Source organism: Paroedura picta, chromosome 11 (assembly GCF_049243985.1).
Source record: "Paroedura picta isolate Pp20150507F chromosome 11, Ppicta_v3.0, whole genome shotgun sequence".
NCBI lineage: Eukaryota > Metazoa > Chordata > Lepidosauria > Squamata > Gekkonidae > Paroedura > Paroedura picta.
This window is the reverse complement of record NC_135379.1, coordinates 42,195,690-42,213,297: the sequence shown is the minus strand read 5'-3', so window position 1 is coordinate 42,213,297 and position 17,608 is coordinate 42,195,690. Positions and strand designations below refer to the sequence as shown.

The 17,608-nt window shown below is 44.3% G+C and overlaps 1 protein-coding gene across 5 annotated transcripts in view; it reads right to left on the bottom strand.

The window, feature by feature from the left end:
* Positions 1 to 12,337: 12,337 nt before the first annotated feature.
* TRAK1 (trafficking kinesin protein 1) overlaps positions 12,338 to 17,608 on the bottom strand; it is an 86,427-nt gene continuing 81,156 nt past the window's right edge. For all 5 annotated transcript variants that reach the window (XM_077303064.1, XM_077303063.1, XM_077303062.1 and 2 more), the window contains one exon: positions 12,338 to 14,102. In XM_077303064.1, coding sequence (XP_077159179.1) covers positions 13,307 to 14,102 — 796 coding nt within the window. In that variant the 3' untranslated portion in view covers positions 12,338 to 13,306. The remainder of the gene's footprint in view (positions 14,103 to 17,608) is intronic.

The window sequence follows — 17,608 nt, the reverse complement described above, 5'->3', positions numbered from 1 at the left end:
CAACAGGAAAGAGGCAAAGGTTAAACAATGTTATAAAGCAATCCTATTCACCTTGTAGTTCACAAAGAACCATATTCACATTTACCACCAATTTAAAAAGCCACATGACTATTGAATGCTGTATGTGCCACTCCAAACACAATCAAAATGGTATGGCTATTAATATCCCTCCCTACCAGTTCTGAGTTTTACTACCAGTACAGTCCTGAATTCCCTACCAGTTCTGAACTCTCTACCAGTTCTGAATTCCCTACCAGTTATGAACTTGTGTTTCTGGAATGCCCAGGGAAGAGCATGAGATTGCCAAGGCACCCAGAGGAGAATGGCTGTTGAGTAGTCCAATTGCCACCACCCCATGACAAAAATAAACTGCGTGACTCAATAAATCCTGTAAGTTTCCAAAGAATTTGTTCCAACTGCAGTAACAACCTCTTTTCTGTTCCTCAAGAGACTTTGAGCTCTACCTGAATTTATTTGGGTTGCATGCAAAGAAGTCCAGTGAAAATAGTTTATACTTGGGATACCAATCTTGGTTGTTTTTGATGGTTACTATTAAAGACGTTAAAGATGAGATACTTTTCTTCTTGTTTGGCTTAATGTTGATCTCCAGTTGAAATAGAAGACCATATTACTGCCACGGGAAAGAATTTTTCAGAAATTTACAGGATTTATTGAGCCACGTGGTTTTTTTCTTGTTAGCGCATCACCCCATGGTGGCCAGTTTACTCTTTTCCTGGATGGCTGCTGTGGTGGCGGTTTTACCCTCTCTTCTCTGTGGACAGTGTGCTCTCCTCACAATGGCCCCCATCATCCCAAGATGAGAATGAACACAGAGTGGGAAGAGGAGTAGGGAGTTGTTGGAGACGAGGGGCTCTTTTCTGCAAGATGAGCCGCAGCCTTCAAAACTCAACTGTTTTAACTCGGAGGATCTCTGTCTGGGTTTGCACCACCTCACGTCTTCTGAGTGTGCTGCAGAATACAAATGAGTATCCGTGTTGATCTGAAGTAGCCCAATAAAGTCAGAGTCCAGCAGCACCTTTAAGACCAACAAAGATTTATTCAAGGCGGGTGCTTTCGAGTGCAAGCACTCTTCATTAGAATACAAGATTTTATTGGGCAGAATACAAGTCAGTCCTGCAAATTTTCCTAGATGGATTGGCTGTTGGAAGAGCAGGATGCTGAACCGCAGGCAAATCTTCTCCATCAGAGCAAGTTCTCTATGCCACCTGCTGGACAATGTTAGTCTGCACAAGCCTACCTAGCCCCTGGTTTGGAGAGAACCCCCTTGTATACAGGCCTCTGCATTCCAAGAGCTCCACTTCTGTGCTCGCCATTCCAGCTCTTTGCCATGGTCATTTATGCAGCATGTAAACAAGGGGCAGAAATAGTGATATCCAGGTGCCTTACAGTGTTTATCCATTGCATTTTCCCTTGTTGTTGTTGTTAGGTGCGAAGTCGTGTCTGACCCATCGCGACCCCATGGACAATGATCCTCCAGGCCTTCCTGTCCTCTACCATTCCCCAGAGTCCATTTAAGCTCGCACCGATTGCTTCAGTGACTCCATCCAGTCGCCTCATTCTCCGTTGTCCCCTTCTTCATTTGCCCTCGATCGCTCCCAGCATTAGGCTCTTCTCCAGGGAGTCCTTCCTTCTCATGAGGTGGCCAAAGTATTTGAGTTTCATCTTCAGGATCTGGCCTTCTAAGGAGCAGTCTGGGCTGATCTCCTCTAGGACTGACCAGTTTGTTCGCCTTGCAGTCCAAGGGACTCGCAAGAGTCTTCTCCAGCACCAGAGTTCAAAAGCCTACATGGTATTTAATTGCGTACTTACATACTTCTTGTCCGGTTCTTCATCTTTGTATTAAAAACAGAACAAAATGTGCCTGGGCAGCATTTCCTAACACAAAAGTCCTTACAAAATGGTCTCCTAAATACTGAGCATGTTCTAACGGGATTAATGTCAACAACTTTGTCGATGCAAGTGTAGCACATGCACAGTAATGAAACTGATTTTAAGTGTTACCCTCAACAACCCTTTTCCATCCGAGCAAGCCAGGGAATTGTGAGCATACCAAAACCAAAACCAAAAAGGGAACACAACCCAACCTTAACAGGTAGGAGCTCAGAAGTGGAGCTGTACAATAAAATAATGGAAAACTTGTTGATTATTTATTATAGTGCACAATTAAAAACAGAATAGAAACTTCATTAAAAACTATACAGAACTAACAGCACAGAAGACCAAATGCATTTTGACCCTACTGGGTCTTCCTCAGTGGTCAGAACTGTGATGATACACTCTATATAAAATAGCTATATCCAGCTCTTTATAAAGTGTAGCTGAGTGGTTGAATGGGATTTGTAAATTATGGCTCCAACCAATATATGTAAATTTTATCCTTTTTGGAAACCACCTCCTATGATATGTACCTAGGCTCACCACTCTTCACTATTGCTTAATTCTGTGCTGAGGGTGTATCTCATGTGCATCAGGAAAAAAGCTATTTACATATATTGGTTATGTGCTGTTAGTTCTATATAGTTTTTATGAAGTTTTTATTCTGTTTTTAATTGTGCACTATAATAAATAATCAACATGTTTTACATTATTTTATTGTACAGCTCTTCTGAGTTCCTTCCTAATTGTGAGTATACATCAATGGCAGCTACACAACCAACAGCCATACTGCAAGCTGTCACTGTGTGGATGCAAAATGACTCAAGACCCAGGAGTCAACAGAATTCCCTTCCTTAGAGACAAATAAAATCATCCAATGGATAATGAGTCAAAACCCACTTCATCTGATACAAATAAGAATGGGAAGAGTGTTACAAAGAAGAGCCAGTGGGGGTCAGGATTCAGATGCACCATACAAAACTAGGTAGAAGGACTGATGGCTCTTCATTCTTCTTTGTATCTGACGAAGTGGGCTTCATTGCACAAATGGCTATACCTTGAAAAATTGCTCCCTGGGGTCTGCTGGAATCTGCCCACCTGAAACTTGCATAAAACAGATTCACTGTGAACCTGCTGCCCCATACCAAGTATGAAATGAGCAATGGTTTTGAGGTCTCCAAGTTGACTTCAAGGATAATCTCTTGCATAATTAAAGCAATTAAGCCGAGAAGGCAACATTAATGTTTTCTTCGGGAGAGAAGGTTCTATGCACTCCCTGCAAATGAAAATACAATCCTGCGTTGATCCTGCGTTGAGCAGGGGGTTGGACTAGATAGCCTATATGGCCCCTTCCAACTCTATGATTCTATGATTCTAATCCCAGCAACAGCTACAAGAGCAGGAGTGCCTTCAGATTATTTACCTGGACACGTAGGTAGAGTAATTACAGAGCCCTGTCTATCGCAGCAAATGAATCTCATCCAGAATGCTGGCCTTTCCTGCTAGCATTCTCTCAGCTTGACCCAGAATCAGTTTTAGTTGTCTGAATTAAAGCAGGTGGCCAGCACTCTGCCTCCAGCCTCTAGGCCGCAAACAGCTCCCAGGGCCACCTGGGTACAGGAGGACTAGCTTTGCCATGCCAGGTAAGACACAGCATCCATACAGCTCAAGGGCCCTTGTAAGCTGACAGCAGTAGATGCAGCTGGCCAAGACCAGCTAGGCCCCCAGGCAACTGGGGAACAGATGGGGGTGATCAAAGAATGCTGTTGCACAGGTGGATGGACGGACTCCTCATTAAATTTACAGATGACATCAAATTGGGAGGAATAGCGAACACTGCAGAAGATATAGAATTCAATGAGATCTGAACAGGCTGGAAAAGTGGGCAAATGAGAACAAGATGTGACATTCAATAAGGAGCAGTGAAGAGTTCTACCCTGTGTCACAGAAGCATCTGGAGGCCTCACTTCAAACAGGATGTGGACAAAATTGAGAGGGTGGAGACTGACGAGGATGATGATCCAGGGCCTGGGGACCAAGCCCTGTGAGGCAAGGCTGAGGAATTTGGGAATGTGAAGCCTGGAGAGAAGGAGGTGGAGAGGGGGCATAATTACTCTCTTTAAGTACTTGTAAGGTTGTCACTTGGAAGGAGGGCAGGGAAAAGTTCCTTTGGCAGCAGAGAATAGGGCCCACAGTAATGGGCTTAAACTACATGTACTGGCTAGATATCAGGGAAAATTTTTTTCACAGTTAGAGTACTTCAATAGTGGAATCAGCTGCTTAAGGATGTGGTGAGCTCCCCCTCACTGGCAATATTTAAGCAGCAGCTGGACAGCTACTTCTCATGGATGCTTAAGTTTAGGCATTGAGCAGGGGCCTGTATGGCCCCTTCCAACTCTATGATTCTATGCATGAAGCCCAGCTCATATAAGGGGCCAAAAAGCAGGCCAAGGAGGAGGTTCCAGGTATTTTCTACATGGAGGAGGAGGGCAAAGGCACCAAACACTCTTGCTGGCCCAGGCTGGAACCACAGAGTCGGACAGGATCCCCTTGGATCACCACAGCTTGTTTATCCTCATCCAGGAGACCACTGTCTCCAGAACCCATTCAAGATGCGGCTATTCCTGAATTCTTAATGAATTCTTAATTAATGAGCTAGAAGTGGATGTCATCAGAATGTTGATAGCACCCAAGTCCAGTGCCACATATCATCTCCCCGCCTAGAGAAGTTTAATACTGGTGGTGACTGTACCAGTCTCTGCCGTGGTCCATCCTCAAAAGCCCAGAAGGATTACTTGGCCTCTCCAACAACAACTCTCTGCATTCTCCATGCAAGAGAAGTTGTTAAAAGGCCTTAAAAGGCTTATTTCAGCATCTGGTTTTGTCATTGCTTTCATTGTCTTCAGCCCATAGCCAGTCTGGAGCCAGAATAAGTTGGCTTTGCTTTCCTTCTTCTCAAGAAGAAATTAATAATGCTGGCGTAAATCCTCTCTGCTCTTCCTGGCTGAACTTCACAGCTGGGACAGCTCTCTGCTTTGCAAGCTGTGGCCTTCACAACCCCTGGCCACCCTCCAACCCCGGAAAGAGCCGGCAAGCTAAAATGACTTGGCCTTCTCCTGGCAGGGGTGACATTAGCATGGCACCCCCTGCCTTCTAAGGTTCAGAAGATCGCGGTGCTTAAAGCCACAGAGATGATCTTCAGCTCAGTTCCAGCTCAATGTCAACAGCTCCACAGAGGTGCCAATCACGCCAAGTGTGAATGGAGAAAAGAGGTCACAAAGGTCTCAGCTACTTTGAATATTGTGCAATGTGGCACATAGATATTTGGGAACTCATCACAGTCCAGGCCTGAATACTTTCCAGAATACTGTACAACTTGGCTGTCTAGCTTTTAATAGCAAATATTAAGCTGACACGGGACACATTTGGTTAAACTGGGAACTGTATTTTATACAGGGCCGGATTTTCCTATAGGCTAACTAGGCTTCAGCCTAGGGCCTCAAGATCAAGAGGGGCCTATATTCCACATTTTTTTATAAAGTTTAGTACCAATCACATCCTTCTGAGGTCGGTAAAATGAGTACCCAGCTTGCTGCTGGGGGGGTAAAACGGTAATGACTGGGGAAGGCACTGGCAAACCACCCCATATTGAGTCTGCCATGAAAACGCTAGAGGGCGTCACCCCAAGGGTCAGACATGACTCGGTGCTTGCACAGGGGATACCTTTACTTTTACTTTTTTACCAATCACAACATGTTTCATTTAACATATTGATATATGTCACAGCAATAATGTATTTTATTATTTATTATCTCTCATGTAAATTACAAACTTAAAAATGGGAGGTGAAAGGGCCACATAAGTGGAATAGCCTAGGGCCTCTTTTCATGTAAATCCGGCCCTGATTTTATACCAGAGGGAGGAAAAATTTCAAAAGCCCACAGCCACACAAGGGCATGTTTTGCCTACTGGAAAATTGTCTCCGTGTTTCCAGTGAAGCTCTTTGGCCTTGCTGCATCAATAAAGAAGCAATAAACGATCTTTGGTTGTTATCTCGTCAACCCACATCTTGATCCCGTTTAAAGAAACTTACAACTGACAGATGCTCAGCAAACCTATCTGGCTTGCAGTTGGATCACCCATTGTGAACAGAAACCTCCCATGTCTGAAACATTCTTCAGACATTCAAATAAGATTGCACATTTGACGGTGATTTGTTTATTCCTCCTCGAGATATCTGCTGGGTTGTAGTGCTGCTGCCACTTGGATTAGTTGGGTTAGTTGGGGGTGTTGGGGTTTTAGATGGGTTTTATTGTATTAGGGGTTTTAAGGAAGTTTCTACCGATTGTGACCCGCCACGAGCCTCACGGAAGTGGCGGGATATAAATCCAATAAATAAATAAATGCTTTGCATATTCTCGTGTTGGTTTCTACATCTGCCAATGTGATAAAGCTAATAACCTTCTCACTTCTGTGGACAAGCAACCTTGCTTCCAGTTCTGAAGCAGTTTTTATAATGGCTTCTGGAGTTACACAGCCAGAGAGCAACTGCACCAAGAGAAGCCATTCCGGGGCCTACTCTGAACACATTGGATAATGCACTTTCAATGCACTTTAGAAGTAGATTATCCTGTTCCGCACAGGAGAATCCAACTGCAAAAACACTTTGAAAGTGCATTATCCAGTGTGTGCAGAATGGGCCCAGGTCTCAATGCAGTTGTATCCATTAGCTATGGGTAGGTGACCAGAGAGGCATGATGTTGGTGCCTATCCCAGCTTTCCTTGGAACCAGGAGCCCCAAAAAGCTGGTCTAAGGAATGCTTCTTCATTCTCGGAGGGCTGCTCTTTAATCCGCACTGCTCCTGCTGTGGAAGGAAATAGGGACTAACTTGACACCTAATTTCTTTAGTCCTCCTTCCCTGGCCTGTCCAGATAATCTCATTGGCATAGCGGTGTCATGTGCTTAGTTGTGTTAAGAGCAACAGCCTCTGATCTGGAAAGCTGGGTTTGATTCCCCACTCCTCCTTGTGCAGCCAGCCGAGTAACCTTGGCTCATCACATTCCGGCTAGAGCTGTTCTCACAGAGCAGTTCAGGCTGAGCTCTCTCAGTCCCACCTACCTCACAAGGTGCCTGTTGTGGTGAGAGGAAGGGAAGGCGACTGTAGGCTGCTTTGAGACTCCTTTGGATGGTGAAAAGTGGAGTGTAATAAACTACTCTTCTTCATTGCAGGACCATGATCTCAAAAATGGCAACAGAGCTAACTGAACTGCCCTGACCTGGATAGCTCACTTTCTAGTGAGACTCCAGGTGGATCACACCGTTGTGAATACCAGTCGAAGAAAATCTAATCTAGGCATAGGGGGGACCACAGTGCACTTCAGCCTAATTTAGATTATTTTCAGGAAAAGTCTCTCTCTATACATTTTAAAGCATTAGAGCAGCATCTGCTCACCCCTTTTAACTCATGTATTGGGAAGCATGAGAACTTGACAGCATTTCACACACCAAAACAAATCCTTCACGTGCAACATCACCGGAGCCGCTGTACAGTGGGCTCTGACAGGGGGAGTATTTCTCATCACCATTTTAGAATCACTGTTATGTCAGTTATTGCTTCTGACTTATGGCGGTTCTATGAATTAACGTCCTTGCTCAGGCCCTGCAAACTGGCCTCCTTGGCAGAGTCAATTCATCTTGGATTTTCCTTTTCCCCTGCCATCTTCAACTTTTCCTAGCCTTGTTGTCTTTTCCAGCGACTCTTGGCTTCTCATAATGCAACCAAAGTGTGATAGCCTCAGGCTGCAGTGTCGCCTTGCTACCAGTGTCAGGACGTTTGAGGGGAAAAACTACATGCAGTCACCAGACTGGTGCAGTCACCAGACTGGTAATGGAGCCATCCCATGACTGTCCAACTTGTGACCTACTGAGCCAAAAGCTTCCTTTTCACACGCACACCACAGAGGGTGGCCTGCCAGATGTTTGAACCCCAGCCAGACAGTAAAAATGGGAGGCTACATAATATCTGCCTGGTGATCTGTGTTCTGCTTGAAGATTACAAATTGAAGAAGTCTGTTGTCAAGAACATAAAGGACAGTCTTGCTTCGAGAGAAGATTGTGAAATCCTCGGGCATCTGCCTGATTTACACAGGTCTCCAGGTGCCCTCTTCTGGCAAACTCAAGATAGGACAATGGGACAAAGTTTTTTAAAAAGGATTGACACAAAATGTAAAGCACAGATATGGCATGTGTTAAGTCTGCAACCTTGTGGCATCGGGTATGAACCTCAGAAAGCTGGGACTAGTTGCATAAAGGAGAAAGTTTTCATGAAATTATAATAGTAGACATACAGTGCTTGTTTCTGTGCATATAAGGCAGGGGTAATTAAACTGCAGCCCTCCAGATCTCCATGGACTACAGTTCCCATGAGCCCCTGCCAGCAAACGCTGGCAGGGACTCCTGGAAATTGTAGTCCATGGACATCTGGAGGGCCACAGTTTGACTACCACTGGTATAAGGAATGCATCTGGATTTCTGGAAAGGGCATAATTATTGTTTTATTTTTATAGGCTGCCCTTCCTAGTTGGCTCAGGGTGGGTTAAATAATCTATTCTCCACAGACCCTTTCTTAACAAATGCTGATTAGTGTTTAAAAACATCTTCCGGTGATTTTAATGATGACTCTTCCCAGCATTTTTTAGTAGGGGCACTTTCCACTTTCCTGCTAAGCCTCATACAAATTCAATGTCAATTCACAGGATTCATATTACCTGTATATACTCGAGTTTAAGCCAACCTGCATATAAGCCGATGCACCTAATTTTACCACAAAATTCCTTGTTGACTTGCGTATAAGCTGAGGGTGGGAAATGCAGCAGCCTCTGGTAAATTTCAAAAATAAAAATAGATACCAATAAAATTACATTAATTGAGGCATCAGAAGGTTAAATGTTTTTGAATATTTCAGAGAAAAACAGGAAACTAGATCTGTAAGTGCAAAATAGGGTCAACAAGAACAATATGACCGTGATGTCAGTGCAGTTGAGCAGATATGCAGGATTAGAGTGGATCACAAGGCTTTATTATTGATCTCCAAGCTGTCCAAATACAAGCCAATTGTGTTTCCCTCACGTTCTCCACGTGTGCTTCTTTCTAACTCTCCACCCTTCATCTCTTCCTTGGTGCCTTTTCATATCCGAGTCTTGTGCTCTTTCCCTCTTGTGCTCTTTCCCTCCAGTGTTCTATTCTCTCCACTTTTCATTCCTTCCTCGAGGGACGTTTCCTCCTTCTGCTCTCTGTCCTCCCTCTGATACAGATGATTCAGAGCTTCCCTCAGCAGCAACACTCACTGGCCTCATTCCTCTCTCCCGCCACTGCCTTGCCGCTCATCCCATTGCATCTTTCATCCCCTCCGGCTGCTCTGGGGCCTCTCCCCTTCCCTGTCCCAGCTGGTTTGGGGAGTTCCATGTGGCAACCAAAGTCCAGGATGTCTCTGTGGTTGCATCTTCTCTCTTGGGCCTGCTCCCGGCTGCGCCCACCATCTTATTGACCATGACGTCGGTTCTCCATTGGCGTGTCCCTTTTGCCTCCCTCAAGGGAAGCTTATTTTGGGGCTTGCAAGGACTGTGGGTGGGAAGTTCCACCTTCCAAGCGCTTCTCTCCCTGGCCACACAGACACTTCTTATGAAGTGGTGCCACAGCAGCCTCATTCAGCCCCCTCTCTTTCCCTACCACATGAGGCTCTCCTCCATGGATGGGCAGGGGGGTCCAGTGTAGCACGTGTGGATGCATTGGCCTCTGGAGATGGCCAAGGGCAACTTGGGGGGGGGGTCCAGGCTTGTGCCTGGCCTCCTTCTGCCTTCTTCCTAGCCTTTGCTCTATTGCCCCCATGGTGCCCCATCTGCCTCCCCTGACCCTGCAGGCCGCCCCTTCCGCTTTCCCGGTGATGATGCAGACCCCGATGGCTTGGGGCAAGGCAGCAGTGGTGCACCTCTCCACAGCCCAGTGGTGCTGCAGACCCTGGTGGTGGCCTGGCATGGAGGAGGTGGCATGGCTCCCAAACAGAAGACAGCCACGGGGGGAAACATGGTGAGCTGCCGGGAGCAGCCAGGCACCTCTGTACTTGCTTGCCTGCCTGTCACCCCAAACCCCCAGGCTCTGCAGGCCTCAGTCTCCACCCGCCTTCTCTGCTCGGCTGTGTTCCAGTGGCCTCCACTCACGCTCACCCGCGTATAAGCTCAGGGGGACTTTTTCAACTTAAAAACGTGCTGGAAAACTCGCTTATCCACGAGTATATACGGTAACTCTTCTCTGTGTGGGAGTCAATCCAGTTAAATAAAGTTTTGGTGGTTGAAAACTCAACATTAAACTTTCCTTGGTGAATCAAAATGTTCACAAGTTGGCTCCCAATATTCTTTGATAGATGGCTTTTTTTCTGTATAGATGTGTCCTCAACCTTCATTTTGCCATTTCCTTCCCTGAACCTTCCTTTGGGGAGTTCTGGCCTTTTTTGACCCACTCTTCATGTGGAATATCCTTCTTCAGGACCGTTTATGCACTGGAGGTTTCATGCTCGGCTGCAGGCTGGAGTTTTAGTTGTGGCAGGTTGCCCCATCTCTTCCTGCATCCACACAAGGGAGCATTTGGCCTGGTGCATGTCATCCGCCCCCGATTTGTGCTCCTGCACGGGAGTTGGGGCAGTGAAGTTCCCAGTACGTAAACGGTCCAGGAGGTACAAAAAGCACCTGTGTAATGCTGCCTAAGACTTTTCTGACTCAGCTCCTTGGACTCCTCTTTGATGTTTACAATATTACCATTTGAGGGCTGCCAATGTGGGTTCAAATGCGACCATCTTGGTATTTAGACATTGGGGGGGGGGGTGATCTGGTTTAAAGGTCGAGGCTGTGTTGTTTGATGTCTTATGACGTTATCCCATAATTATTCTTTTTAAGCCATGATGAACCCAAGAAAAGATGGGATATCAGTGGATGCACATTACTCCTATCCTGCTGCTCATCAATTACCCAGTTAAGTTCACTATATTAGCCGTCACATACAAAGCCCCATGTAAGAACAGGATAGAAATATAATAGATCTATTAAAGGAAGATCTCTCAACAGGCTTTTATTTCATTGCTAGGTTATGGATAAAAATGGCATCTGGAAGTTTGTCCGAAAACCATGGTAGGATGATAAAAATTGAGACTCCCAGGGCTACAGAAGACTGACCAATATGTTCTGTCCTGCTTCCCAAATTGGAGATAATCTGAAATCGCCTACATTCCCGCAGACGCTTGAGGAAACAGGTCTTGGCTGACATATATTTGGAAAGAAAGGCAGGAAATGTGACTTATTCACAACAGAACCTTTATTGGTTTTATTGATGTTCAATTGTGAAGAGAAAATATAAATGCCATTTTTTCCCCCACTACTTACTTTTCTGGCGTTGGCTAATCTTCTATTTAAACAATACATCCCAATTGAATCACATGGTCATTTTTTTGTTTGGTTGTTCCTCAAAAGATACTGTGGTCTCCAGTTAGATGAAAAGGTCCTCTCAGATTTATCATCTATTCAAACTGTTTATCTAATGGTTGTCTTAAGATACATTCAGATAAAAAGGTAACGTTACATACTTGTAATGCGCACGCATACAAACAGCAAGTCGAGCCCATGGCAATGTGCTAAAAAGTTTAAAGTCCATCGAATAAATAGAAATCAGAAAGCACGTGCAGTGGATGCGAGTCTGTGCCCCCCTCCCCCAACATTCTCCATCTTCTGAGCAGTATTGCAGCTGTCTATTTCATGTAAAGACACCCATCTCACTTGTCATCCACTCAAAATAAAATACAGTCCATTAATACAAATAATTATCAGTGCTAATGATTTAGTAACAGTCTGGCATGAATGGCAACGCACAGTAATTACATGTAGTGCAGTACCAGCATCAATAAATAAATTGGGTTTATGTTAAATTATTGCAGAACGACAGCCATCCACGCAACCCATCGCATGCCATCTATCGCAAAATGGAAGTGGAAAAAGAATTCTGACTTGGGCTGTGAGCCACTGAGAAGTTCTCCTAGACAAGCCCCCCCCCGGCCCCCCTCCCAAGGACTCTCAAATGCAGCTCTTGATTGTTTGAATGGGTTTGTCTAAAAAGAACTTCCCGGTAGATGGAGGTCATCTTATTTGTTCTCAATGTCTGATAGTACTTCAAGTTTTTACACGCTGTAGTTGGGGAAAGAAAACGAAGGCAAAGGATTTTCAAAGGAATTAGGCAGGTGAAGTAAAGCCATTCACAAATAAGATCTAGCAGCTGCTTTTGTTTGGTTCTGAGGGAAGCACAGGCAGAAATGAAAAATGATACCAGGATTTAAGTAGAAATAGTCTATTCCTCCTAAAAAGCCTTTCCACTGGATGATTTTTATACTTCAAAATCTGGACAGAAAGTGAAAGGCAAATAAAATTTCATTTTCCTTCACTTGCACCACTTTCACTAAATATTTTTCCCTAATTATTCTCTAAGGACACACTGCCAATACTGTAGTACATTCACTTATATTTCATTTTGACCACAGTCACAATCAACCTTTCCCCAGTGACTTTAGCTCTTCTGACTGAGGCTACTTTTTTTAACCTTGCCAAAGCAAGAAATAATTTTAAGGACTTTCTGTTTTGTTGTAAGGGATACGTTCTTCGTATCTGAAACAAAACAGCATATTAAAGCATTTTCACTTCCACAATCCAGTGCAGAACTGAACATTAAATTAACACGGAACATGAATGTGCTAGAAACAGCAGCAACTGTTCTCTTCCTAGGCTCCTAGCAGGTTTAGCAATCATTCTCAAAACAAATTATTTCAAGTCTATCGTATAAGGGAAAAAAATCCTTTTACTGGCTAGGCTTAAGACCTGTGAGTCTGCCCATTTTCTTCCCTCCACAAAGGCAAAATAAAATGTGGGAATATTAAGATCTTGCTTTGTTGAACACATCATGAAATTCAACAATCCCTGAATTTATGGAAGTTAGTATGTGCATGCTGACATTTGATGAATGCAAAAGCATGATTCTTTCCTGATGCGGCTCGCTCTGATGTCATTCTAGGTGAACAAGAGATCCATGGGTTTTTCTATCCGATTGCTTTTTTTTTTTCTCCAGTGCAAAGAAAAACAACAACTGAACACCCTTTTTCAAAAGATTAGCGAGTTAAATTGTCAAAAATGATGTCATGATTCGTTTATAATACATCTGGTAAATATTTACATTCTGTACAAAGTTTACACTTTTTTTTTTCATTAGGCACAAAGTTGATTTGTCAAACTCAACAGCAAATGGAAGAAAAATCTTAGGGAGAAAAAAAAAAAAGAGTCTGAAGGAGGATTCCTGGTACCTCTTTAGAATACCAGCCATTCATCGTAAGCTAGTTTGTTTGGGAAGTTTAGCTCCCATCAGGATGCCTGGGGTTAAAGTCGATGGCCCTTTCATCTGCATGCTGGAACCCACCATGGTCGGGAAGCTGCGATTCCTCCTAATGCCACTGTTCAACTGAATGCCCCCAATAGCACTCGTCACAGCAGGACCCAAAGGCAAACCTTCTGGCACTAGGCCTCCAGGAACAAAGGCCTTCACTGGTCTTTGTGCCCCACAAAGGAGAGGTCCCCGGTCATCAGTTACCGCAGGAGCTTGTGCTTGCCCCGAGCTAACTACTTTGGCAATCCCAAACTTTTTAACTTTGTCTACTAAGTTAAGGTTGGACACGGACACATCAGTCTGACTCTCGATGTTCCTGATATTCTTTTTGTCCCTCACCTCCTTCAGGATGGAACTGGCTGGCTTGGAAGCCAGAAAGTTGTCGTAAGGGGGGCTTGTGCACTTGAATTCGAAAGACGGTGGGGAAGAAGAAGGCGTCTGCATAGGTGAATTGGGAGGAGTGGAAGGAATGGCAGCCATTTTGGGGGAATATGTGCTCAGGAGGGTGTTCCTGCCAGCTCTGTCCCAGCTCTGCGGATTGTACACTGCCGCTGATATCCCGCGCTCCTTGAGAAGCCAAACAAGTCCCAAGGATGTGCTCATAGTAGTCGTGGACTCCCGAAGGTTAGTGGAGGACTCTACCAAGCTCAGACGCCGTGGGGTGCATGGAGTAGCCACTGGGGTGCCCTTCAAATTGCCAACGCTGCCACAAGCTGGAGTAGGTGCTGCGTTAAGGCTGTAAAAAAAGACAGGGTGTTGTGTGAGTCTTTTCGCCATTCGAAATCCCAACGTTCAAGCCATGAAGGATGTGTGTGAATGCCTAGAGATTTGCTACCCCCTAAATTACATACTGGGGAAGGCACTGTCAGACCACCCCGTATTGAGTCTGCCATGAAAACGCTAGAAGGCGTCACCCCAAGGGTCGGACATGACCCGGTGCTTGCACAGGGGATACCTTTACCTTTAAATTACATATAATTTACAGTGGATCCTACAAAAGTCAATTTTACAGGGCCTGTCTGTTGAGGATACCTGGATGAACTATTCCCCAAAAGCCATTCTCAGGCATGCTTTGAATGCACCGTGCTCTTACATGGGATTGTGTCCACGTAAACTCATTTTGGCCAATACAATGATATCAGGTGTGCATTTGCCACAAACAAATTGACATTAGGCATTTATGAGACAACTGACAGGATATAAATGTAGCGTTACACGATGGGCACATTTTCCAGGGTTTATCACTAGCTACAATAAAGGCAACATTTGTTCCAGACTCCTGGGTATTCAATAGAGAAGGAAAAAGAGTGGTGACAGAAACCAGCTATGTTTCCATCTGAAGTTCCTAACTACAACCGGGTTATAGCCACGTAACTCTTGGCATGCCTTTAGACCTCTTTTGTGCATCTCTGAAAGCTATCGGTGATGGACACATGAAAGAACACTGCAGCTTTAAAAGATCAAATGTCTATTCTAGCCCTTATCGAGCAAAACTGATGTACTTAGTCAATCATTTGACTGGTTATGATTTCCTGGTGGCGTGAAGCAATTTGTTTTCTATGAACAACAAGATACCAATATTTGTTAAGAAGTCTGCCATTTTTGTCATGTCAGTTTCTTTCACTGCCCCACCTTATTTCTATTTGAATGAAGCTAAGATAATAATCAACAATTAAGCAAAGTTCATATGAAAAAGAAAAGTCAGAAATAAATGCTTTGAGCTTCTGACACCTGTCACTTCAGAGAGGGCTACGTTAGTATTAACGGAATTTATGAACTCTTACATTGTCATACATCACTAAATTGTTTTACTGATTGCCAATTCACTGGAGAAATTACGACATTCTAAAAATTGACTTCTGCGTTACAGTTGTGGCTAAAGCCTATTATCCTTACACAAAACGCCAACCCCCTGCAAGCAAACTCCAAGCAGAAAATTTCAATCAGAAATCAGTTCCGTTAGAGATACAGAACAGACGGTGGGCACTTTAAAACAAGAAAACACAAACACACACATGCAGGTCTAATGGTTCTATTGGCTACTGCAGGGGTAGTCAAACTGCGGCCCTCCAGATGTCCATGGACTACAATTCCCAGGAGCCCCTGCCAGCGAATGCTGGGAGAAGCTCCTGGGAATTGTAGTCCATGGACATCTGGAGGGCCGCAGTTTGACTACCTCTGGGCTACTGTAAGAAGGGCATTTGCTACTCTCTTTTCCAACCTGCCCGTCCTTCTTTTGCAAGTTCACATTAGAAGGAGTATCAAGTATGAATAAATTTAGTTGGCAAGGGTATCAAAAGCGATCTACAATTCCTGGCTGGCAAATAAAAAAAAAACATTTAAGTTCTCTAGCATCATGTTTGTGACGATCATATTCTTATTATGAATACCCACACTCTTCCTGCTAGCTTTAAAGAGGTCCAGATTTGAGATTCAATTTTTACAAATCAAAAACGGAAATTGTTATTCTTAGTACCTTTTTGTGCAACTCCATATCTAGGACTCGGGCAGCACTGGCTCAGGGGACAAAACCTTCTAAGGATTTCTATGAGAATAAAAGAACTTCATCCCTTTCCTCAGTGTATGAAGTAATGCCAGCTTTTGAGTTCTTCCCCAGCTGGCAGCTACTAGAGTCCACACTTTATGGAATGGGCTCCCTGAGGAGGCAGAGGGGGTCTTTAGGAGACACTGAGAGGTCGTTTTATTTGTGAGGGCTTTTGATGCGGTTTATGCTTGCAGGCATGACCTTGGGGAAAGGGGATTTTATTGTATTTTGTATGTATTAAATTTGAGCCTCAAGTGAAATCAGGCTATAAATATTTTAATAAATGCAAATTAAAGGATTTGATCATGACAAAAGTGATTGGCATTTCCATCCAGTCCTAGCATTGGTCCTAAAGGTAGGATGCTGGACTACACAGAGAATGATCTACAAATAATACCTGAAAGGAACATTTTGACGATACTCTCATTCCTGTGCAGTTCCAACATTTAGAAGCATTCAAGTCATGTCAAAGGGAGGAAGAAAGGGCCAAGGTGTCCAATGGCTTCTCAAAAACTATTATCCTCCCTGCAGATTGTTATCAGAGGTGCCTTTGAGGATTTCTGCTATGTATATCAGGTGTAAACCACTAGACTATGGATCAGACAGACATGATGCCCAACCATGGTTTGATGCAGTGTGAATGAGTCTCAGGCTCCCATGTTCCTCCCTTCTTCCTCATGTGTTCAGATTTCACCCACATTTTCCATTTGCTGGCAAGTCATCATATGCAAACAGTAGTTGGCAGTTTTGTTTTCCAGGCAAACTACGGTTTGTGGAGACCATGGTCTGCCCAATTTGCGTGCAACAGCAAACAACAGGTAGGAAGAAGCTGTAATGTTGAAGAGGAAGGAACTAGAAGAACAATCAGAAGGAAGCTTTACGTTTAATTTTAGTGCACACCCATAAGAGGGTGCATGATTAAAAGCATTTCCAACCAATTCGGCTTCCTGAAGTTAATGGATTGTGTTGCTCTCTAAAACGTCATAACACACTGACGGTGCTACACAAACAGTCACTTCATATTATATTTAAACATAATTTCTGATATAAAGCAACGTTGCAGCAAATATCCGAAAGATAACATTAGATGAGCTTACTTTCAGACTTGTGTAAATTGAGCATACTTATTGGCAAGCCCGCCAAAAGCTTTCTTGGCTGACAATATAATCCTCTGCTAAAACACGGGGCCTCGTTGGATCGAGAGGGAACAGACAAAGAAAAAAGAAAGGAGGACCCCAAGTAGCCTTGTGCCCACCAATCTGTGTTAGACCATACAGTTTCAGCACTTTGCTATAAACTAGTCGAGGGTCTGGATTAGAAGGTCACCTCATGTTAGAATGTCATGTTAGAATGGAAAAGGGGGAGGGGTTGATATATATATATTTTAAAGGCTTCGAGTTAGCTGGTGCCACAAAACACGAGCATTCCTTCTACATGACTCTGCCAGCACAGAGATTGCTGGGCAGTGCTGCTCACCCCCTGTCCCGCTGGCCCTACTTCTCCTCTCAGCATAAGGTGACATAAGGCCGCTCCATCGTCTTCCTCACATGACCTGTGAAGAAGCATCATTCGTTTACGGAGGTCTCCTTCTCTAGCCCACGTGCACGGATAACATCACTGGTTGCTGTTTTGGGGTCTACAATGAATGCCAGGGCAGCCAACATCATGGCAAATTTGCTGAAGCTAAGTTCAAGCTA